A 25632-nucleotide genomic window follows, 5' to 3' on the forward strand; every position below is an offset into this window, starting at 1 on the left:
TGGCCAGGTCCAGCCCCTGTCCTGCCACGGAGCAGCCATGCCAGCCTGGACAAGTCACTTCCCTGTTTTTTGCCTCAGTCCCTTGTTTGTAAAATGGACACGAGTACCTCACAAGGGTGTTGTGAAACCTAATTAATTAATACCTGTAACGCACTTTGATGTCCTCGCATGAAAAGTCCTATATAACTACAAAGCATTTTTAATGTTATAAAGCAAGAACTTCTCGCTGTCTTGCCTTGGCAAAGACGCTGATTAGATATTATCAGTTTTGCTGTTTACACGTACAGAAACTGCTGCAGTATGGTTTGGATCTTGTTTTGTTTTTAAAGAGTAACACCATAAAACGATGGGACAGTTAATTCTCGGGTCTGTTCCCTGGAACTTCAGGGAGCGGCTGGAAGTGACTTCATATTTACTGTCAATGAAATAAGCTAAATAGTCCTTCAAGAAAAAAAAATCCAGACCCCCAAACCAAAACGGTAAGCTAATGTGTCTGTGCATACTGGTGTGTCCCGATCACACCTGCGGTCACTGTACTGAAAGGTCTTCCAGCCCGAGCTTGAGGAAAAAGACGTATGACAGCAGCACTTAAACCTGCATTTAAATGATTGCATATGGCCTGCATTTCATAGAAATCAGCTGGCTCCTAAGTAAGAGCACGTTCAGACCAAATCTTGTTGACTATTTTATCTAATTCGCTGTGAAGACTGTCCCCTTCGCAGTTTTACTACTTAAGTGCTAAAGGCCCAACCTGGGACTGGACTGAAGAGTCCAATTCTGTCCTCATCACGAAGCGCACGGTGCTGTCCTGCCAGCAGACGTGATTGCAGAGCCTGTGCTTTAACTTACACTCATTTGATAACTAATGCTAAAATGTAGGAGGACATTGTGCTGTATGACCCTTCCTTTAGAGGGCTGAATGATGCACAGTGGAGGGATGAAACTGCCGCTTTAAATGTTAAAATTCCCAACAGGCCTGTCCAGTGCAGCAGCTAAAGATGCACTAATAAGTTAACGACAAAATACAAATGCGTTGAGTCCTGTAATTTAGAAAACTGGAGCTGAAGGAGTCTTAATAATCCTGCTTTTCTTTCCCAATTAACACTGTTTACTTTCTGCATTTCCTTGACCTTGAAAAGCAATGCTGCACAATTCCACGTACTTGCTTCCACCTTTAGCCCTTAAAGCACGAATGCAGCACCTAGACTGTGCATGGCTCAAGTGGCGTCATACTTGGTTTAAATTGGACTATAAAACTAGAATAAAACTCCATATAAACATTTACTCCACATTTACAAGACGTACTTTGCAGTCAGTCCTCCCAGGACAGGATAATTCCACCTCCCTCAGCAGCATCGTTCTGGACCGACAGCAGCACGGTGGTGATGAGCCTCTGCTCCTTCCCTCACCAAATGCCAGCACCCACTTTCTCTCTCTTCCTTGAAATCTGAAACCAGCTGTAAACTTGGGCATTGTCATTTTGCTAACATACATAGGGAAATACACACACAAAGCACACCGCAAAGGGTTTGGGCTCTTTGTACTCTGTCATTCCAGCAGCTGCCTCAAAGCTTGGGGATGCTGACAGTCACCTGTGAGCAATAAGCAATTGCTCACAAGCACGTTTTTGGTCTTTTTTTCTTTTGTTTTTAATGACAGCTTCTCCCTGTGCTCATCTGGACAGAGTTCGGAGGGCTGCAGGAGCCCGTGCGCGGCCGTGCGGCTGGCAGTGCTGCGGCTGAGCCGGGTGCCCTTGGCCCATCCTGCCTGGCAAAGCGAGAGGGGAAGGAGCCAAAGTCCAGCTCAGGTGCGAGCAGCTGGAGGCGGGAATACACATAATGAGAGGGAACTGGGTACATTGCCTTTGCAAAACCAAATAAACAACATATTTCGATAAAAAAGGCCCCCCCAAAACCAGCTCAGACAAAATCCTTTCCTTCCCCAGCCCCCAGCAACAGCGGGTTGCAGAGGCTGAAGTGTTTCCACACTGAAAGCATGGCAGCTTTGGGAGCTTTCTCTACAGTCTACAAATAAACAAAACCCAGGGAGTGTTTTGCATTCAATAGTTAATCACATTTGGCTGAGTGTTTATATTTTTCTTCACTGTAAAGGCATTCTTGGTCTGCCTCCCAAACAGCTTGTTTTGTCTGCGAGATTTAATCTTGAGTGGCAGGACTAGGCGCAAAGACAAGCCTCAAAACAATTCTTATTTTTCTATAGCAAGATGTCAGGATGGAAAAGCTAAATGCCCTGCGAACAAGCCCCTCGGGTTGGCATGCACAGGGCTTCTTGCTACAATTTCCAATCTGCCCTGATACGGTGGCCCACAACGCAGCTCATTTCACTCAGTTTTAACACTTTCCTGTTTGAAAATTGCTCTTAAAATAGTCTAAACAACTCCAAACAACTAGAATCCAAGGCGTGTTGGACCAGTTTCCAGCCCTAGCTCCTCCCTGAAGAAGCATCTTGTTTGTATACAGGGAGTATTGGCTCCAGATGCCCAGCCTACTTTCAAATCCAAACATGGTTTTTCTTCAAGGCAACATCAAGGCACCTTTCATAAAAATGCAGGGATGATGCAATGTGTCTACAGTGCTTGAAGTACTCAAGCTACTCAGCTCAGAATTAGCTTAGGCAGTTACTTAAGAGCACCGTGTTGTATAGACATCAGCCACATTTTTGCAGCAGTCCCTACTAACACAAGTGACTGAAAAAGAACCGAGTTTACGTCTGCACTTCTAAGATCTGAAAATGTTTAGAAACAGTGAACTTTTGAAATCTCACTACTTTTGCTCTTCATTTTGTTTCCACGTGCTATTTGCCTCTGAACAATATTTAAAGGTAGATAATATCAGGTTGTGCTTGGTTGTGCTTAGATCTGTATCACAGGTTTAAAAAAAAAGTTAATAAAAGCACGTCTAAGTTGCCTGAGAGGTATGTCTGCAGGTCATTTAGTCCAGCCTTTTGCTTGAAGCAGGACTGTCTCCAGCACTAGGTCAGGACCGCCACGGCTTTGCCTACTCATATCTCAAAAATCTCCAGGGAGATGCCCCAGCCTCTGGGGACACCTCTTCCACTCCTGGACTGTGTCCTCCTGGTGGAAATGCTCTCTGCCCTGGGCTTGGTGACCTGGAAATTTGTGCCTTGTGACAGTGTCACTTTTGGAGGAATAATTTTTGATAAAAGTCTTCCCTGTAAACATAATTTGACAGACCCTGAAGGAAGGAGTCATGAAACTCCCTGCAAATTCATTTCAATGGCTTCCGCAGCTCCCCTAATCCTGTGTGTGTAATGCTAGACATAGGTACATACTTCTGGTATTTCTTTCCCATATGTGCTTTAAAATCGGTAGAAGTTGTTCTTAGCAAAGATGAAGTTGGTACAAATCATGTGTTACATGATGCTGGTAACCTCCAGCACCTTCTGAGGATTTTCTCTGAGCTGTCTTCAAGTACAGGACCTGCTTCTTGAGCCTGCTCCATGGTAACTAGGAGGCAGAGAAGAGAAATAACACTTCACACAGTATAGCTAGCGTGGGGACCCTTCTGCCAGAGTATATTACAGGGATGAACACATGGCTGAATTTTAAAAAGGGCCAAATAATCACACGATCCGTTTCTAAAACACCACAATAAAAATAATGCTAAATTCAACAAAATGACAATTACAAACACAGATTAAATACTCCTGTCATCCATAAACAAGCATGAGAAACCGGGTGATTAGATTATTTTGGAATCTCACTTTCATATACAGTACCCCAGCACCAGCTAATGCCAGAGACAGGGAACCAGCTTTGACCGAGCAATATCCTGACAGACAACACCTCCTCTTCAAAACGCAGGCGCCTCTGAGTGTTGTTCCTAGTCTTGCTTTGAAAGCCTTTTCCTCATGAGCAGGCATTTACCCAGCTTTGCATGAGCAATCCGTGTCGGTGCTGAACACCCATCCACTGGAAGAGACGAAAGCAGGATCAAGTTGCGGGGGTTTTTCATGCAACCTGCCCATAATTAGCCTCAAGCAGCGGCTGAGTCACTCACAAGAGTCCCAGGTACTATTAGGACCAGACACGCCACGGCCCAGCGTATAATTATACCAGCCACCACCGTGCGGAAACTGCTCCATTTAGCTATCTGACCTCATTAGACAGATGCTGTTATTTCTTCTTGGCTAGAAGTGCTGTGGGTGCTCTGAAGAAGAGGAGCCCAATTCTCACAGCACAAACTCATTCACCCAAACTCACCTTCTTCTTGCTGAAACCAAAAGACGCCGTCCTGTTTCTCAGTTTACCTGTGGGCTGCTTGAGAGCCCCGCTACGGTCCAGAGGCAAACAGATGTGCTGAGACACAACACCTACTGAATACAGGGGGTAAGGAGGTGAGTGCAGGAAATCTAGGAAATGCAGCGTACTACGGTATCTTTTTCAACAGAAAGCAATGATAAGAGAGCCATTGAAGCAAGCCACGGCACTGAAGAAATGTGAGAAACAAGCTGTTCTATAACACAGATTTTTATTTGGACATTTTGCTTCCCTTTCTCCTAACCAGCACAGAAAAGTTCAGACGGGAAGCTGGTTGCTGATGGCCCCTGAAATTTTTACATGCCTCCAGGGCTGCCGATGCAAGGAAAAAGTTTTCTGCAGTGTCCACTCTCCGGCAGAACTGAGGCAGTTGAATAGAGAGCAGGCTCGGTTGGCCAAAACACACAAGAAATCACCCTTAGCTGGCAGGGCGGTACTTGAGTTACAGCTGGATTTTGTGGCTGCCTTTTCCTCTCAAGGTGTTAAAAGGAAATGCCCAGCGTCAGCAGCAGCAGCAGAGTATCAGTCCTCTCTGGCACTGCTCCTCCGTTGGGTACAAAACTGAACCTCAGCTGAGGAGCAACCAAAGCCCATTACCTCCTGCAACCGGGATCTCAGAGGCGGCTACGTATAGCGACTGAGCCAGCAGAGACCGTTCCGGTAGAAAAAGGTCAGAGTTACTGTCACTGCTGGTTGTTCTCCTGTCAGACTGACGTGAAGCGAGGTTTGCTGGGAGGGGTGCACCATGCTTGGGCTGCTGCTGACTGTGCAGTTTGGAGAAGAAACACATGGCTCCAGCCTCCAGCTGCTACTCACACCAGTGCTACATCCCCTTCGAGAAAGACAGCCTTGACGGCTCTGGTTTTTAAACAAGTACTAAAAAACTTTTGCTGAAAGCAACAGTGAAATAAAGAAAACAAGATGTCAAATTATAATCAACTTGAATAATTTCAAATAAACACCGAGGAAATTAAATGAACCCTGTTTGCTGGCAGGCTTGATGGCTTACAAAGTACTCGCTCCACCCAAATCAAGGGCTTGCAATGGAGCAGCAGTGGAACAGAAACCCCTGATGGCATCAGATTTGCTTTTCTCTGGTACTGCATTGCCATCCTAGGGGATAGAAAAAGCATCATTAGGGTTTAAATAGAGTTTGATGAAAACATGGAGCACCCCAAGGATCAATTTTCACCACGGGCAGCTGCAGCACGAGGCATTAATTCTTCACCCTCTCTGGTGACAGGAGAAACGCGGGGAGCTGTAGGCACAAATAATGTTAGACTTCTAGTGTGTATTTTGCTTTTCATGTCTGCAATTAAACGCTTGCTTTACTTCCTGTTGTTCAAAACTGTATTTATTCTTTAGCGTTGCAAGAAAAAACTCCTGTTTTTTTTTTCTTAATTTGCACTGGGGACACATTTGAAGGCCCATATTGTAGACTCAGCAAGTGGCAGGGCAGCCGCCAAACCTTGCTTCCTTTGTTGATTTCTTGATGATTTAAGACCTATTTTCAGCAGCTGATCCCAGTTTCCCCCCTGCTTTTTTGCTTGGTAACTACCATTTTAACAAAATGGTGTTTGTGCAGTGCCTTGGAACCAAGAATTGAGCTTTTAAACGTAAGACAGGGAATAGAATAGGAAAAGCTGCACTAAAATCACCTACACACCACGGCTTTTCAAGAAATATATGGCAGAACCCTTGAGTTCTTGTAGAATATTAGACTGCTTGTCTTATTTCTTACATAGCTAAAATTACTTACATGTTTCTACTATCTGTGTTATTTACCTTCCCTCAGCACAAAGTTTGAAATTATTCTCTGAATCTACAGAAGTAAGTTAAAAACAAAAATTACAAAAACCTGTACTGTTGGTGTACATTGTTGAGACTTTTACAGGCTTTGCCCATAGGGACAAACCCTATTGTTTCAAACAGGAAAAGATAAAGCCTGATCAATGGTTTATTTAGGTGCAGGTTTCCTTCAAAAAAGGAGAATACACTTTCCCCCTGCTGATGCTAAGATGCAAATTAAACTAAGATTCAGTGCAAAAAAAAATATCCAATGCCATCAGCACAATTATCCCTTCTGTTCTGGGTAACAATAGAGTATTTTCGCAGAACTACTCTACTGTGGAGAATACAATACTTAGCTTAATAAATAAGAACCAATTTCTCCAGTAAGATTGATTATTCTTACATCAAATAATTCTGTATTTAATGCAGGTCCATATGACGCTGGCACAAACACTTGGAACAACTACTGGTTGCCTTGTTAAAATATAAACCTCAAAGTTGCGAAAAACAGTAATAACAAATAAGGATGAAATCAAATTGTCCCAGAACATTACAGACACCTGAAAATTGAAAAGGAGATAACTTCAGGGATTTTCAGTAACATTTAAGTAAGAAACAGTGCAACCTTTAGGTTTAATGAGCGTTACAATACATCAATTACAGAGAGAACAGTAATTTAAGGAAAGAGTGTTCACTGGCAGTCAGTTTGGTCACAGACTTCATTTACTTCACACGGGAACGACAGCACCCTGTAATTAACAGTCATGGTCAGAAGCTGTGTCCAAAGCTGGTTACTGCCTTGCAGCACGTCTTTCTCACAAAGCTGGAAGGGTGAGAAACTCCCCTTCTCCGCTGACAGAGGACGCTTCCCCTTCATCTCCATGTATCGCTGCCTCGTAGATGTGGTATTAGAAATGGGGTGACCCTCACGTGCTACTACGGGTTTGTACTGCTTGCTGCTTCTCCAGTTGTTAAGGGTACTTAACAGAGGAGGAGGATGTCCAAGCAGCAGTCCCTACTCACTACTTAAACAGGTTTTTCACCTTTGCTACACCCCCCAGCCTTGTATTAGGAGGCACTGCTTGACAGAGACTAACCAAACCTATTCTCCTCTTTCCTAGTTAAGAAGTTTGTGTAAAATCACCTAAGTAAGACTTAAGGTACTGCAGTTCATTGCTGAATCTTGTCTCCTGACTGATTGCTGCAAGCACCAGACAGGATGAGAGGAAGGAAACACACAGAGAAATATGCCTAGTGAGGGTCTAGCAACGTGTAGGAGATCCGTGCTAATTCCAGCAATGATTTCTTCTCAAAAACTGAGTCAAATCTACTCCCTATATGAGTGGGAGGGTGTTCAAAGGACACGGATGTACTGAAAACGTTGCTGGTTCAGCAAAGGAAATGTGCTGATCCACAAAGCAATGACCAGCACAACGGAAAGATCAATGAAGGCCAAACTATGTATGATATAGTTAATTTATATTTATTCTTGCAGCTGTTTGCTTAGTCTTTCCAGCAAGTTCACAAAAAATCTAACTTTGAATCTGAAAGATTTGGTATTCACTTCTAGCACAGTAGATTACGTATGCAGATGAACAAAGGCTTGACTCTTAAGTTTGCACTTTAGGGCCTCTGGAAAATTGTGCATTAATGGGCTTAGTAACTAGAGACTTACTGCCTTCTTGCAATCAAAATTACGACAGAGTAGAATTTAGGCTTTTCAATATCTTCGTAACATTACTATTTTTCTCCCATGTTTTGTGGTTCTCATAGACCAAAGAAACTAGCCTAAGTCTGACTGCTCATTTTAATTGCATATATCACACCATAGGGAAGAAAGCACTGAAAGTCTCATTGCCATTAAACTGGCCACAACAGATATTATCATAAAACAGGAGATAACTTAAGTAACTCCAATTTATTAGATTACAACTTTCATGGCTAACTTAAATGCCTTCAACACACACTTGATTCGATATAAAATTACTCAAACTAACTCTCTTTTCCAATGTAGTATTTATATGGTAATCCTCCTGGAGAAGAGAGTTCACTCATTTCCACATTTTTCCTCCCAATATCCCATTTGTAGTACTGACATCCCCAATACATTCTTCTGAAAACTATCAGGAAGGGCTCCATAAAATACTGTGTAGGTCAAAGGGAGCAGGGTGGCTTTGAAATAAATAAAGTGTTCATTAAGTGTAAGAAAAATGCCTTTTCTTCTAATCTGAAAATTGATAGGCTTGCAGACTATCTTAAACAAACAGTTCTGTCTCTCAACTTTTCTACCTTCTTCTTTTTTTTTGTTTCATTTTTTTTTTTTTGAAAATACTACCAGTTGTAGCATGATGTAAAATTAGACTGAAACCATCAGTTCATTTCCACATACGCTAGTGAAAAGTTGGTGAAACTATTGAATTCAACAGAAGGAATTGCTGCTTTAGGCTTTTTACATCCTCAAAGTCTTTTCTTACATGGCTTCTAAAACTCTTAGTCCTTTAATAATAAAGCAGTTCTTTGTCCAAAATTACTAGGACTGAGGTGAATGATGTATTTTTGGTTGAAAATGTGTACTAATTCTAAAGAGTGGACCTTCTTTTGAAACATTTTGCAATTGCTAGCCTTTGAATCCTAATAGCTTCTGAAAAGATTAAAAAAAAATTTTAGTGCCACTTGGACAATCAGGTATATAAAGCAAACACGTTCATGGGACAACCTCTACAACACCGAATCAAACACAAGGTTACGAAAAGTAAGATTCGAGGAATCTACTGATGCAACTTGAGGGTTTAGGCTTTACCTTTTGAAGATGCTAGGGATTGTTTCAGATTTTGAATACTCCCAGAACAAATGTTTTTCATTAGCCATCCTCCTCCCCCCACCCCATCCACAAGAGTTAGCTTATTGTTGAATACGTGTGCGTGGCTTTGAGTTTTACCCGAAGAAACGCAGATGTGAGATCCTCCCAGTATACCACACAATACCTGTTTTCAGTCATTGAAGGTTGTTCCCTTACGGTTTTGCTACTCACATAAAACCATTACCCTCCACATCTGCTGTAAGTCTTGGTTTGTATGCAAAAGCCTAATGCAATGCCTCCACCAAGGGAATTCAGACTCAGACCTTTGGAGCCGTTTACAGCCCTCAGATAATGCAGCGAGTGTCACAAGGGGGTGGGTCACAGGACAGAATATGCCCCCTCCTCCATAGATTTGCAATAAGGGTTCTGAATTTGTTTGCACCTTAATTTCCAGCCAAGAACTTCAGTATTAAACATAAACTAAAATTTTGCCTATAAACTAGCTAAAAATACCTGTAGTTTCTAAAGACAAATTATTTGCATAATTCTTAATTATTAAGCTTCACTGCTCAAAACTCATCTACATTTCCTAAGTGGACATTCCCCTGGAAAGCACTATTTTTAATGTAAAAAACCCAAGTTCTAGAAAGGGTAGGAGAATGCTGCCAATCAAGTAACTTGATGAGGTTTCATTGCACAAGCAGATAGTGGTGCTATAGTGAATAATTTCAAATTAAAATGTTTTCCAGCGCCACTGTATCATCTGCATACTATCCGTTTAGTTCCTCATATTTAGCAGAAGCAGGGCACATTTTCCATCTGCCATTTATAAGCAACATACACTGTTAATTTTATTCCTTACTGGAAAGTACCCTGTTCTATTTACAAATTAATTTGGGAAGTGACATTGTGTACAGTTAGCCTCAACTGGTGTGCCTGACACAAGTATGAAAAAAGGATGAATAGGTGGGATTTTGCATTTCGCGTTTCAGAATTAGGGGAGGTAATGTTTCCAGTTCTATACACTTAAAATTATTTCTGAGAAGACATGTTGAACTTAAGCATTAAGGTAAATACTTATAGCCCTACATTATTTAATCAGTTATTTCCCAAGACATCATTCATTCCTTTGTTGAAAGCTTGCTTCTTAGCAGTATTTATCTTACTTGGAAAAATTACAGTTCCATGAAAGAGCTTTATTTTGTTACACTGATTTATACAACTAGTTCCTTGTGCACTGGTACTCAAGAAGTAGAACTTTTTTGTAATGGCAAGGGGAGTTCATTAGAAAAAACACCAAAATCATACAACTGGAAATAAAAACAAAGCATAAAAGCACAGCATTTCATATAAGATGAGCTTTGAACTGAGAGATTAAAAAAAAAATCCCTCCAACACCCTGCCATATTAATATCAGACCAACCTGAAAGGCACTGAGAATTGAACTGCGCAACTCATATCCATACCTTTGAGAACAATCACCACAGTGAGGTGCAAACCTCCAAGGTAGAATATGGCACTGTACAGTCCATTAGGCATTCCTGGTACATATGGCAGTTTTATATTTTCTTAGGATAAGCTGGAAATGTTAACTAAATATACAAATTACATAGTACTTCAGTGGAAAAAAAATATCCAATTTACACCATCTGAAGACAAGGAAACAAGGCATAACATACAGGACATTTTTGGCACAAGAAAACATTATCACATCAAAACCCACCCTTTTAAATTTAATCCAGTGGATCCATAAAGGAATGGTGGTGGCAGAGGCAAAGGGACAGATGAACACCAAACATTCAGTTTTAAGCACGCTAGTGAGGTCTTTGTTTCAAAAATCTGACAAAAACTGAAGCTACCAAAACCATTTCAGAGGCAAGAAAGCACCTATCAAGACAGTCCAGACCATTTCCAGGCATTCTTCTTGTGGGCTGACACGCGCAGACTGAAGGATTTGTCCAGTATCATCTCCGTGCCCCAGGCTGCCTACAGCTTCCCATTAGCAAATGCTGCCTCCTGGAACTGAGGGACAAACGTTTTGAAATATGCCCTAGTGAGAAAAAAAAGAAAATGCATGGTTAGGAAGGAGTAAACTTAGAACATGGTGTGTGCATGTATGAGGCCAGAGCTTTAACAGAGAAGCATAATATTACCACGCTCAGTCCCTTATTAGATCTCACAAATGGGTAATGTTTTTCTTACAAGTTTTTAGTACACACCGGATCCATACACTTCAGCTTCCTAGACCCAGCAGTACTTCTTTCTTCAGTGTCCTCACCACTAACCTCCTAATCTGGTCAACACCAGCAACCTGAGACTGTCAGAAGAGCCCGATGAACCGTCCATATTTTATCCAATGCAGAGCTCCAGAGATAAACTGTATGATGGACTGAAAAATACACCTTGGAGTGGCTGTAAACATGAGAAACCCTTAGATAAGCCACCAGCGTGGCTATGCCGCTGCCTGCAGCATCTTAGAACTGGCACTTTTGGATGCAGTTCACCATGTTTCTGGGATAAGAAGTTGAGGTTTTTTCCCTGACGTTGAAGAAAGCTTCACATAAGGTACCAAAGGCAGACAAGTCAATGGAGCAGGAAAATCGTGAAAATAAGTCAGACTACGTGCAGGAGATAAGCTCTTTATCTGCCTCATAACAGAAACCTTGATGCAATACAGAGTCACTGTTGATGGCAGTAGTTTACATAAGATGTAGTGAATAAATACTAACACTTCGGATGAACTGTAATTCCTTTTCTTAGACTCTGAAAGCCAGACCATTATCTATAAATTAAGATGTGCTTTGTATATTTTGGATCTTTGTCTATCTTCTTTACAAATAATTGAGTGACTCATACATCTGTAAAATGAGCTGAACCTAAGTATCCAAAATTGAGTTTGAACTGTACCTTTGAGGTTACTGCACTGAAATACTCAACCATGTACTAAACATATTTTATGTATCCCAAAGATACTCTTTATTTGCAAGTTATATTAGAAGCTGCTTCATCATTCTGACTACTACTTTCTTCACTGAACTTTCACTCTCTCTACTTTGTTACATTTTGTTTTCTGTTCATATCACTGGTCTTTCTAAATTTCCATGCAAGGAGAAACTGCTCCAGTACTCCTCACCAAAATAAAATTAAAAAAAGAAAACCAAAGTAAGAATAGCTGCAATTATGTTCTTTATGTTACTGATCTCTCTGCTGGTATACCTCCTGTAGCAAAAATATGCTGACCACCTTCACAACCATGATACGTATTTCATAATTTGGGTACAAGTTTTGGCAGTCACTGAACACCAATTATACCTCCTCACATCTGAAAACATTGCAAGATCACAAAAGAGAACGCTCTCCTTTCTCTTTGTGAAGTTGTGCCTGACAAATTAATTAACAGATAGCTACAGTTAGCTTTTGTAGAAAAGCTGTAAACACACATGAGATGCTGCCCAAAGGTTAACAGAGCAATAGAAAGTAAAAGCATTTCTGCACTGAGGAGCTGAGTTTAGAAATGGAAAAGAAAAGCAGCAAAACCAGCATACACATTTTACAGCGTACGCAGATTGTGCTGGGCACTTACAGAACACACTCTGATTTATTCATCAAAGTTCAGAAAGCAGTCCTCATAATTATGCCCACAGAAGTGATTGCCCATCCTGGTACACACACATGGCATGCCTGTCATCTGATCTTAACAGTCAAATGCCATTTCTGTATTTGTGTGTTCATAGCATACATCTGAAATTGCAGCCCATGTATGTCCCAGTCAGCTCTACGGCATTTTGCTAGTTCAAGGAACATCACTTGCACATTGTCAATGCCAGGATCTATCATCCTTTTATTTCTCCTTGCATATCTGTCCTAACATTTATTTATATTTCCTCTCTTTGCTTATTTTAAGTAGCTTCTTCCTTCCCCTTTGATAGCTTCCTTGCAGACTCTTCTTTCAGGCATATGCTCTTCTTACTGACTTGATAAATGTTACTTAAAACTTCCTTCTTCCTAAATTGTAAAAATTCTTAATCATCAAATGAGATATAAGCAGATATACTTTCCTATATTTTATTTCTTTTCTGAAACACCTCCTTTATAATATTTTTGTGCTTTGTATTAAGACCACACTTACTGCAGAATATTTCAATGACTTTTCTGTTAGGTAAATTCCAGAATGAACACTTCTGATACCACATACACCCTCCCACACCATCTTTATCTACACCAGCATCCTTTCTTTTCACAAATTCCTGCTATAGAGCTTGTATCCTTTGCTGCAAAACCAGATCTAACACCTCCCTACATTCTAATCAGATGTACTGTTTCAAAGAGGATGTTATTTCACTGGTAGTTCATAAGAACCTCTTGGAGATGTTCCATAAACGACAAAAATTCCATTAGTACTTCATAATTTATAAAAGTCATACTTTTTTCTTTCCATACTTTAAAGTACATGCTTAAGTTTCCCTTATCATTTGTGGTCTTGTCCAGACTGAAGCAAATGTCGTACCAAATGTTTACCCAGGCTACGTTCCTCCATTTCTGCCCCTCTCCCACACACCCGAGGTATCTGAGATTAAAGACATTTTGGAAAAAACATTTGGATAATTCTAGTTCATCACACACACGCACAAAATTACCTCCCTCACCCCAAACCAAACCAAACAAGACCCTGCAAAGAGACCCAAAAGCCCAATATACTTGATGAAGGACTATCAGCTGTAGCACATTTAATAGACCGAAGAGGAAAGACAGGGAAGTAGGAGACAGGAGCTTAAACTGCTTCGGTATTAATGAACACTGCATACAGGGAAGGAATGGCAAGTGTTACTGTATAGAAGTAACAAGACTTATTTTCGGTATATATGAAGGAGTAGAACAGGCAGCAAAGACATTACTCATTATTAGAGCTTGTTAGAATTTCTTTTTTTTTTTTTTTTAAATCACATGACTTTTTCAGTGGAAAATTACATTTTACCCAGCTGTGTGCATTTCTGTGGAAATGCTACTGAGTTTTCACCAGGAAAAAAAGAAAAAAAAAGTGAAGCACTTTGGTTTGGGTTGACCTAAGAAGAGATGTTCTGGTTTGTAGAACTGAGCCTAAACCATCAGTTTGATATTAATCTGCTTATTTGCAGTCCAGTGTCTCAGAGATGATGTATCTAATCAAAACTGACAAGGCACTGCTGCATCACAGGAGTTGGAAGTATAAACCTAACAGCAGAAGTAGTCTCTTCAAAGGACCCAGTCCATGAAGAATGTTGGGGTAAATAATTAAAATTTCTGCTTCCAAGAGGCACTGTGCTACTCTTAGCAGATGCATTATAGTGTCACATTAACTGCTTTTTTTTTTTTTTCCACATTTACCAAGCAAAATTTTTTTTCAGATATTTTTCTTTTCATCTGAAGTTTGGGACAAAAACCATATGTTAAAAATTTTGAATTTCCCATGAAATGGAAATTCTGACATTTTTTCTCCTCTGCAGAAATTACCAGTAAGCAGAAACAGAACAAGCACCAATTACTGGTCGAGTAAGTTTCATCTATCAACCAGCTGGCATTGAAGTCAAACCGTACATTTTTCTACACAGATAGGACCATGACATGGACACATTTTGTTACAATGGACTACACAAAATAACTTTAAAAGAAATATAAAATGTTTTGAAGGACAACACTCTGCTATAGCCTGGATGGTAAGGGCCTCTTTCACATGGCATATTATTCCTTTTAGAGAGGTTTTAAATTGATAAACACTCCAGCATCCTGAACATACGGGCACAGAGAAACCGGGAATGTAAACATGAACTCTGGAAAAAGATTCATTTCTTACACCCTATTCACATAAACACATTCACACAAATTTACATCCTCAATAACTTTGACCTGTGCTACACCACAGGAATTCACAAAAAAATCTCTCTCTTTTTTTTTGTTTCAGATACTTTGCCACATTACACTTTTAAGTATCTCAGAAGTGGTTTGAAATTATTATTTTTACAACCAGCAGATACACTTTTCAGCTTTAGAGAACTGCTATTAAAAAAAAAAAATCAGTAATTTGGGTACCTGTTGAATTACACTGAAGAAGCAGACAGCTAACCTGATCTATGGTTTCTCTAGACTGTGTCATATAGCAGAAATCAGTTTTTGATCAATGCTTTTTCTCCTTTCTGGGAAACACGGAGTTCCTTCTTTCTCCTGATTTACTCTACCATGTTCTTGGTGGGTTTTTGTCATGCTGACCTCACACTACGCTCAGAAGAATCACATAAAATGCTCCTTCAAGTACAGAAAAACTGCATTGTACAAAGTTCACAGACATTCTCTACATGAGTGTTGAGTACAACGGCTCTGCATCCCTCTCGTAATGGTTTAGATCTTAAACAGTGTTTAAAGAGTTGCTTTCTTTTCAGCTTAGAGTAGGTGTCAATCTTCATACACATACAGGCACATGTCTAACTCTTCGTTGAGTGTCTTACTGTAAGAATCTATTGGTTTTTGTCTATTTGTTTTTGTTCCTTCAAATGGTCATTTTTGAAGTTCAAGGTAGCAAGTTATGGGATTTCTATGGAAATTTTTCTTCAGTACTCCAGAAAACAACGCATTTCGCTATAGTTAACCACTACATACACTTGATAGGGTACATTGAATTTCAGGTGCTATGCTCAAGGACATTTGCTGAGAGTAAAGCACTTATCTTTCCTTCACCTTATTATCCAGTGGAAAGTCAGTCTTGCTATTGCAAATGGTAAGTATCTAAAAGAAGGTAGAATTTGGATGACTCGTTGTTTACATGTTTTCTAGTGATATAAAACACTGACTGTGGTACAAGGTCTCCAGAAGCCCATACATGTCTAAGTCCTAGGGTGTGGGTTTGCAGTGCTTTCCAATATAACTTAGTGTTGGGTTTTTAAAATATAGTTGGTAGAAAATCTGCACCGACCATTTGATAATACCTGTTGCCTTCAGACTCCTATGTTGAAAATCTGCAAAGACTTTCAACAAAGGAGCTGCAATCTCCCATCAAACAACACTTCATGTATATTTATGGTGAAAGCATTCTAAAACGAACACATTTGTTTTCTGCTATTGCTTTTGCTTGACTGCTGCTACAGCCAGCTATGCACTGGTGTTCTATTTACCACTCATTGTGTAATAAAGCTGGAAGATTTGCCTAGGTGTTTTTATTTCTATTAAAATCTTCATGTGGGAAATTTGGAGCAGAACATAGAGGAAAAAAAGCATACAAAATGCCATACCAATGAGATTTCTGCTTTTTGTGTCTGGGACAAGGACATTCATCATGGGGTGATGAATCATCTTCCTAAGTCATTCACAAAATAGATTCCCCTTAAACTCCTCAGTTCAAGAGTGACAAGTGTTTCAGCACGCTGATCTCAAATTCATCCATGCTAGCTCTATTTGCACTCATATGTTTTATGTGTTTCAGCTCAAGATGTGGGAGTTTCAAGTGCCTTCTCCATCAAGGGATGATTTGAGGAAAAGGAAGGGGATGAAGGAATCCTGATGGTCCACATCAAGTACAGACTTAGCTGTACAGCAACATGTCTACCACCACCACAGTGTATTCTGTCCTTGCACATTTTTTACTGGCAAATGAAAGCTCTTGAATCGAAATCTCAATCTTTTCACAAAGACACATGGGCTGTCATTACTTCTCACTCTATCAAGTGCATATATTGTGTTTCTTCTCATCAGAAGACAGACTTGGGTTATTGTACTTGGATTTTTCCTACTATTGGCTCTGAGAGCAAACTTTATTCTTTAATACTAGCCTCTATTTCAATATTCTAATTCATTCTTGTAAAATGTTTTAATATCTACTGTGACTATGGTTTAATTCTGAATACACTAGGCTTTAATTACAGAACAACCTTAGTGTATTCAAAATCACAGTAGCTAGTATATTTGATAAACACACCCTTTTTCTCATAGTCTAGATAAGGCATACAGGAAAATGTGGGGTTCTTTTCCTCAACTATTTCAAACTAACAGATCTGACTTGGGCAGGCACGCCTATAGTTGTGGCAATCTCCAAATAGTTCTACGTAACTCTTCCAAGTCTTCTGGACCAGGGTCTGTAAGCTAGGACACCTTTCTCCTCAGGTGACCTCTGTTGTCTGAATTATCCAGTAAGTTAACAATGAGTTTGTTTGAATATTCTGCAAATGCTATTATTTACCCTGGGACTGAGGTGAGGACTGAACTGGACCCCTTTCAGCTGTATTAGATACAGCTGAGAATCCTAAGCATTTGCCCCAACTACTGTCCATTTCTTTCAGAGGACTTGCAACTCTAGAATTCACATCATTTTGCATCCCATATTTATTTCCTTCTGCACCCTAAAGAAACTGCTGCAAGACATTTACAAGTTCAAATCCACAGAATCCTAACAGAAAAAATCCAGTCCACAGATGACTGATCTTCATAAATTAGCTAGAATAGCAATGTTCTCCCCTGTTCCAATTAAATTAGGTGAAAACAGGAACTAAGAAGGGCGTAGGTCAGAGTAAAGCAGAGCCTGAGGCTTCTTGAGGTCTTTGACCTGTTCCTCCCAGACTAGTATTATTATGCTGACACTTTGCAATGAAATCTTGTTATATAAATTATTTCAACAGCATAGCCATATTACAATGATAAAATTATTATTAGATAAAATAATATGAGACTTATAAAAGAGCTTCTCCAGGCTTTATTAACGTCACCTAATTATTCACTTTTTGAAGTACAAAGTATTTTTGCGTGGAGCATACATACATATGTAATGTGCCTTTGTATTTTTATGTTCTTGTTGCAACTTGTTTTAAACACAATGAAAACTTGTTTTGAAAATACTGAGCACCTACAACAATCCATTTTGGGTGCCAGACAAGAGGATTTGTCCTCCCGTGACTACACAGGCACAGCCAGCTGGTTTGCTTCATGGAAACCCTAATAATTCATCTCCTGTGTAAAGATATTTACTGTAACTCTCCAAAATCGCTAGGATTTCCTCTTTGTTTAGAACAGAGCAAAATCAAAGATGCCCAACTTTCTTTTTTTTAAATATAATTGTTTTCTTTTTAAATTCCATTTGTCTGGAGCTGTCTAATTCAACATTAGTACTAATTAACAAAAGGAGCGCAAATTAACAAATTGTTATATTAATTCCACTAGTAGGCTTGTATGTAGGTCATATTCCATATGAGTGCTGATTAGGTCCTTAACAGGTTGTTATACCCTCATCCTGCATCTCTACGCCTTGCATTTAACAAGGGCTGAATGCAGAAGTGTGGAACCCTACTGAAAGCCCATTCTTTTAATAGGCCCCAAGCCAACATTCAAGGCGTAGGTCTTTCCTTGTAAACTCAGACACGAGACATTTAAACCTCTTTGCTATTTTTACTATATATAATGCATTAAAAACATATTTCCATTGGGCGAACCATGTCGTCTATTTATTCCCAGGCACTTCCGCAGCATTCCTCAGCAGGCTAAAGATACATGGATGCTCACGGTGGAGCAGGATAACCCAGTCTCCTGCTTTGGGATAACTACAGGTTAACAGAAGATTAATTGTACAGTAGACATTTTTTGACACCTCTATTAGGAGAAAATGCTTGTTAAAACAAACTATCATTCTCTCTAGATGTGAGATATTACAACGACTGAAGTCACAAAGTCTGACTCTTGGTTGCATAGCTGGAATCGGGCTGTGGCAGGCAGACAGGCCCATAACGTGGCTGGGCGCCAAGTGGCAAAGGCTCAGGAAATGAAAATCAGGACTATTATGGCATGCGCCAGGCATTCGGGAGGCAGCAACATTTCTGAGCCACCGTTTGGATCCAAACATCACTAAAACTTATTCAAGTACAGTGGCAGAATGATAAAGGTACCTTCCCGGACTTCTTTATCGCTTCAAATATACATAACGATACTTGGCACGGATTCATGTTTCTAAACTAAGCTTCTTGATGGTAGGCTCTTTGGGATGTGGTTTATAATTTCCTTAGTAGGCAGCTTTATCTATTGCAAATATTTTGCTTTTATGTGAAAACCAATGTCTACACAGTTCTCCATTTTATACATCTCCAAACCTGGCAAGCAAACATCTGAAGTGTTTATACAACAGCAAGACAACAGTTCTTAAATTACTGCTACTGTAACTGGCTAACACACAAATGCGCAAAGGAGTCAGTGCACAATGCCATTATGCTGCTAGCAATTTTTTTTTTCGCCAGGTGCCAAACAAATTCACCACATAATCTCTTCCTCTTCTAATATTTCTATCTCTATACCTCCTTTTGTTGTGACTTACCTACGAGGAGTTTTGTAAACCTGCTATGTCCACTTCCACCTGCCAGTCTACACAGGGCACTGACTGTGCAGGCAGGCTTATGGATGGGACGGTAATCACGCACCAACAGAGCTGAAGGTCTGCAGCGGGCAGCCATCAAAAATACAGGTTTTTAAGAAATACTGTTGCCTTCAGCTCAGTTCATATTATTACATGACAGAAAATCATCTCCAAAATTACAAACAAAGCAAAATGTGCTACCAGAACTGTAACAGGAAATAGAAGCAGTAGAACTAGTGAAACTAAGAACACATCTGAAGTTTAAACATTAAACCTCCCTCGGGTCCAAAAGCTTTTTTCTGTATTTTACTAACAATGTCTTTTTCCTCCAGAAGTTCTTGTTGGAGTTATTACCATTTCTGATTCCAGTCACACAGAAAGGTAGAAGAAATGATTATATCTAGACATGTTTTTCAATGGCTTGCTGATTGCAGAAATAACAGGTGGCTTTACTCCACATGAAGCAAACAGAAATACAGATTAAATTTTAATTTGGTTATACACTTGTGTCTCTGTTCAAAAAACCCCTATGATATCAATGATAATATCAAACTATGATATTTATATGATACATAAATAAAATCAAGAATTCTACATAGCTCTGCTGTAAAAATTAAGATGACTTTGCTGCCTAACTTAACCTAAAGCAAAATGAATCTTGACAATCTGTTCAAATCACAAAACAACCATAAATATAACAACCTGACTAACAGCAAAATATAAAGGAAGGGAGTTCTAGGGAACTGCTGAGGAGCCAGGACTGTAGATCATTCTGTAGGCTGGCAATTAATGTTTATTTTAAAGCAGCAGCATAAGTAGGGTCATCACTTTGCAAAAGACGATAATTTGGTTCCAATAATATACATACTCCCAAACACATGGACCTTTACTGACAATTACAGATAAAAATTATAGCTACTGGACATAATCAGTGCATATAGACCAAGGCCAGCAACCATGCAAGCAACTTTTCTGAATCATCTGGAAATCAGGATTCTGGGATTTATTCTCTATATCTCATATAGATACAAGGGAATTTACAAAGGTGCATTGCACAGAAATATCCCACAGACACAGTGGCTCTAAGTGTCTCAAGGCATGAGACAAATGAACCTCTCATTTTGAAACAGCTGTATCAATGCCTTCTGCTTGCCAGCTCAAGAGATAAACACTTCACTTCCTTCACCTTTTCCACAATGTACATAAATAGACTTGCTTCAGTCAGATGAAGGCTTGCGGTCTCAGATCATAGCAGATTTTGCTTCTGCTTTCTTAACTTCCATTTTCCCCTTGGGGATTACTCAGTGCTGGGGTAGCGGGTGTCTGCGAAGGGGGCACTGGAATATCTCTGTCACAGCACGGTCACTCCATTTCCTTACCAGTGGATCATGAGAATAATATTCCAAGGCCATCATGGAAAAATTCAATCTTCATACAGTCTTTCTAAATACAGGGCTAATTCACAGGAAATTTCCAGTTCTATGAGCTACAGTGTGACAAGCCTGCTCTATTTTTCCTATTTGCTGAAGTGCCATAGCCATATTTTTCCACTCCAGGTAAAGGTTAACTTCTTAAAGAGATACTGTTTATTCAAGACACTTGTTATTTCCTCCTATCTGGGCTACATAAGAGCACGCTGAACTCTATTGCTGGAGAGCAATTACTTAGCAAATTATTTAGTAGATTTGAAGGAGAGAGTCAATGCCAGACAAGATGCAACTAGAAACCTCTTGTAAGTATAAAAGGCAGGGTGAAGAATAGGATGAAATAAGGAGGGGAGGAAAGTAGATATGGCATATTAAGTAGGAGAAAGCAGAAAAGACTGGGCAAAACCACATTCAGGAATGAGACCTGTAAGGAAAAACAAGTGCAGAGATTCAAGAATAGAGGAGATCACAGAAGTAATAATAGAATTTGAATTATCTTTAAGAGATTATTGAATCCTTTAATTGTACTTCAGAGACAGAAATGAAGATGCATCCATAACGAGTCTGACAACCAGCATCTCTGAAAACAAAGTTTGCTTGCAGGTGAAAGTACTGATTCCATCATGCCATCCGCTTTGCTTTGCCAGATTGCTTATCAACAGAGGCCGAAGGCAACATACCAAAACATAAAAGAAACCTCCTTGGATATTCATTAGGACAAACCAGTCAGAAGGAAAGGGATGAGATGCCATACATCTGTGATTACAGGAAAACATATTAAAGAAGTTATTTCTGTTTGCTATTTAAAAAGATGTATGTTTGCTATTAGAAGTAAGAGGAAATTCTCAAACAGCCAGAGACCTCTCCAAATGGGAAAACAGACAGTTTTAAAACTGATATGTAAAAGCAGAGTAACACAGATCAAAAACAAATTTGAGGAACAAATTAGCTGTGGCCCTCCAAATAAAAATTTGTCAAATAGTACAAAAGCTGGTCAAAAAATAAAAAGAATGTTCAGAAGAAATAAAGTCACAAAGAATAAAAGAAATTATCTTTACATCCAAGTTCACCACGAGGTGTTTAAAGAGGCTGCCATACCAGAACCCTGTTTTACAAGGGATGTACCAAAATATCTGACTTGGGCAGAAATGTCAGCCAAAATGGTAACGAACAAATCAACAAAACACACGCAAGCAAATCAGCAGGCCCAGATGATATTCACACTCCAGAGTTCCAGAGAATCTCAAGTGTGAGAAGTCAAAACTCTTAAATAGCTTGTAACCTCCTGCTTAAAACAGCTTGGTCCCAGAGAAGTGTGATGTCAATTAAAAAAAGGTCTGGGAGGATAGAGGGAACTGTGGACTGGTAAATCTCATGTCTATACCTTACAAATAGGTAGAAGCTGTTATAAGAAACCATAAAATTATAAAAAGCCCCAAATTAGTGGACTTGAAAAAATACGATATATTGGTTAGGAGTCAAACTTATGCTTCACAAATTTCATATTTTCTTAAGGTACCAAAATGCGGACAAGAAAGATTCAAGTGACACACACTGCCTGGGTTTCCTACAGGCATTTGGGAAGGTTTTTCAAAGGCTTTTAAAAAAGTGAATTACCACAGCAGGAGAAAAGATCCATGAGTGGATAAATAGTAGGTCAAGATAAGAAAAAAAAACGATAGGAATGAATGATGAGTACTATTAGGGTGAAGTCACCTGAGAACTGCACAGAAATGGGTGTTTTGACCTGTGTTGTTCAACATATTCCTAAATGATCTGCAAAAGTGAGCAAAAGAAGATGGTGAAGTTTGCTAATGCTAACAATTTGGTCAGTGAAGGAAAAATGAGGCACAATTATGAGGAACTGCAGATGGTTCTTACAGCAGTGGGAGACTGGGAGATAAAATACCAGGTGAAAAGTCAATATTGACAAACATGAAAGGAAGATATGTGAGAAAAAAAGACTTAATTTTACATACACAAAAACCACAGGCTCTGAAAAACAGACAATCTTGGGGCTAAAATGTCAGTGTAACCTTCAGTCGTATACAGAAAACCAAATCAGACATTATTAGAACCAGAAAAAAGAGTAAACAAGACAATACCACTATGTCACCATATAAATGCATAGTGAATGTATCATGAGTTATACACAGTTCTTTATTTCAGAAAGAATATAATAGAAATAGTAAAGGGATAAAGAAGTGGGATAAGGGCGATCAGAAATATGGAAAGGTTCTGTAGAAGGAAGGAGTGAGCAGAGCAGGTGAAGAGGTGACAGAACAGACATGAAGAGGTTCACAAAATCATGAAGTTTATGGAAGGGATCAGTGGATTAATTATTTGCTGCCTCTTTTCACACAAGAGCTAGGGGCTAACAACTGGAGCTAGCAGGAAGCAGGAATTGGCACAAAGTAGTTGGCACAAAGTCAAAGCTTGCTCTTCACACCACACATTATCTGTGCACCCCCTTTCCACAGAATTCTGTGATGCTATAATGTGGGTTCAAAAAGCAATCAAACAGAAGGAAAGCTAGGTAGGGCTGTTCAACAGAAATGTACCAATTCTGGATATAGAAATCCTTGAAGATGGTAGAACATACGACTACGTGCTCTGCCATGCTCTTCCACAGGCATTAGTCACTGCCTATTGATACAGACATGACACCAGGCTAAATGAATGTTGAGTTTGACCTAGTAGGACTGTTCTTTGTGTTTAACAGTTACAAGTATTACCCAAAAGACAAGAGCATGGGGCTCAACTACTACTTTTATGTAGCCGTTTATTTTGTAATTGACCAAGCAACAGTATTCATTCATGGGTTATTAAACCTCCACTCCTTCCAAAATCATGTATTTATCTTTATTCTTGTCTCTCAAGAAAGGGAGGACATTTTTTAATATCAGTTCCTAACTATACTTCCCTGCTCTACTATAGATCTAGCAGCTTTGATAAATGTACAATGGAGCCAAACTAGACAGTTCATGATAGTATTCTAGAACACCTAACCCTCGTTATCTAAGAACCACCTACATTAAATTCTAGCCTTTAATTCCTATAAAGCAGTCATCTTCCAGCAAAGTGCTATTATATTCCACTTCTACCAAGCCAACTTCTCCAATGTACTCGGTGCATTTCTCTTGTAAGAGAGACAATCCTTTTTTTTTTTTTTTTGCAGAAAGAATATTTACTATATATTGAAATGCACATATGTACAGTTCACACATATACATAATGTCTATATAAAAACACAGAAAAACTATTTGCCTAACAGATTTTATTTCCATGCACTTTCTGTAGCACCTATACTCCTCATCTTTAAATGGTTGTTTTTCTTTTCCCACAGTCAAAGCTTTAATGAGAAGTGACCAGAAACAAATACCCAGGCCCTTCTGTCTTGGCTGAAATCCACATAATGCATGACAGCACTGAAGATCCCTGGCAGGCACCTGTCAGAAACTAACATACCATAACTTAAGAGTCAGACTTAATTATCCAAGCAGACATTTAAAGAAAAGTACATGAAAAATATGACTCAAGAAGTGCAACTATCATGTGTATGCACTGTACTCTGGAGTGTGTGCAGAGGAAGAATGTGAAAAAAAAAAACAACCAAACAAACGAACCCCAACAAATATCCTGGGAAAACTGTAATTAAAAGATGCACCTGTTCTGTCTATTATATCTTATAAGCAAAATAATTTTGTTATTAAGGTTTGCTGTTAAATCAACTGCAGAACACGCTACAAGGACAAATGCAATCATTAAGTATTTTAACAAAACATATTTTTTTCCATTTGCCTTTCTACTTTTCATGTGTAATCCTGATCAGCTGACACTCCCACTTCTTTGTAAGCTTCACATGACTGGATCGCCACATCTCTTCTTGCTACGGCTGTCAGAGGGTATTGGCTCTTTTGTGTTCTAAAAAAGAGCCCACTGGCAGCAAAAAAAATGTCAGCCTTACTTGATTTCCAGCAAGGAAATAACTTATATTCAGTTTCCGATGCGAAACTATCAAAAACCAAAGAGTTAAACAAGCGATTCAGCTCAGCCCCTCACCCGTTAGTTTGTACCTACCCTGCTGCTCTTATCCATTAAGAATCCTCTGAACCTTGCGAATGTTCAGAGACAAACAAATACACGTCCAAGGAAGGATGATGTCCCTATGTTTTCTGCTTCTGTTCTCTACTCTTGTTTTTCCACATTTCCTTTTGAGTTTAAGCTAACACGCAACAGAGCCAAAGACTGTAATGAAAAAAGCTTTATGAGGAAAGTATATGTAAATGCAGAGAAGTTAATTTTTGGAAATCTAGTCTTTAAAGATGCCTATTGTGCATAAAACAATCATGTAATACATGCAAATACAATTTGCTACTTTTATGAATAAGCAGGAAAAATACTGAAATACAAACCAAATAATAACAAATGATTTATTACCTTAATTACACCTATCAAGGAGAGAAGATTATTAAAAAGGTGCAATGTTTACATGTAAACTTTATAGTGAGATTCAAGGTAGCATAAGTTGAAAACAAAAGTTTCAAGAAAACAGAGAAACTTGTAACTTTAAAAGAATCAAAAATGTAGTAATAGATTTGCTGCCTAAAGTGTGACAGAATTCTGACTTAATAATAAAAAAAAATAGCTTAATTGAAAAACTGGTTAATGTCAATATTAAAAAAAATTCTTAGGGCACTCAGGATGTACTGAATACAACAGCAAGTCTTTGACATATTACAACCAAGTTTGTCTAAAGAGCAACACAATTGTTCCCTTTTTTTTTGCAAATATCCTTTTATTAGACCAAAAGATGTACTTCCTCTCTTTATCAGGGAACACTAAGGCTCAAAGCAACCGTTTCAGCCAAACAGCAACTAGCATCTTCAAATGATACACATCAGCTAATTTGATGATATTCACGGTAAAGGTATCGATGGGGCTGAAAATGCTATGG

General features: G+C 39.2%; 1 protein-coding gene across 1 annotated transcript in view; it reads right to left on the reverse strand.

The window, feature by feature from the left end:
- Nucleotides 1-7549: 7549 nt before the first annotated feature.
- Nucleotides 7550-25632, reverse strand: part of BABAM2 (BRISC and BRCA1 A complex member 2) — a 175986-nt gene continuing 157903 nt past the window's right edge. The window contains exon 12 of the mRNA XM_086745927.1: nucleotides 7550-10941. Within this exon, the coding sequence (XP_086602053.1) occupies nucleotides 10878-10941 (64 nt within the window). The 3' untranslated portion in view covers nucleotides 7550-10877. The remainder of the gene's footprint in view (nucleotides 10942-25632) is intronic.

Source organism: Chlamydotis macqueenii, chromosome 3 (assembly GCF_036417535.1).
Source record: "Chlamydotis macqueenii isolate bChlMac1 chromosome 3, bChlMac1.mat, whole genome shotgun sequence".
In the NCBI taxonomy this organism is placed as follows: Eukaryota; Metazoa; Chordata; class Aves; order Otidiformes; family Otididae; genus Chlamydotis; species Chlamydotis macqueenii.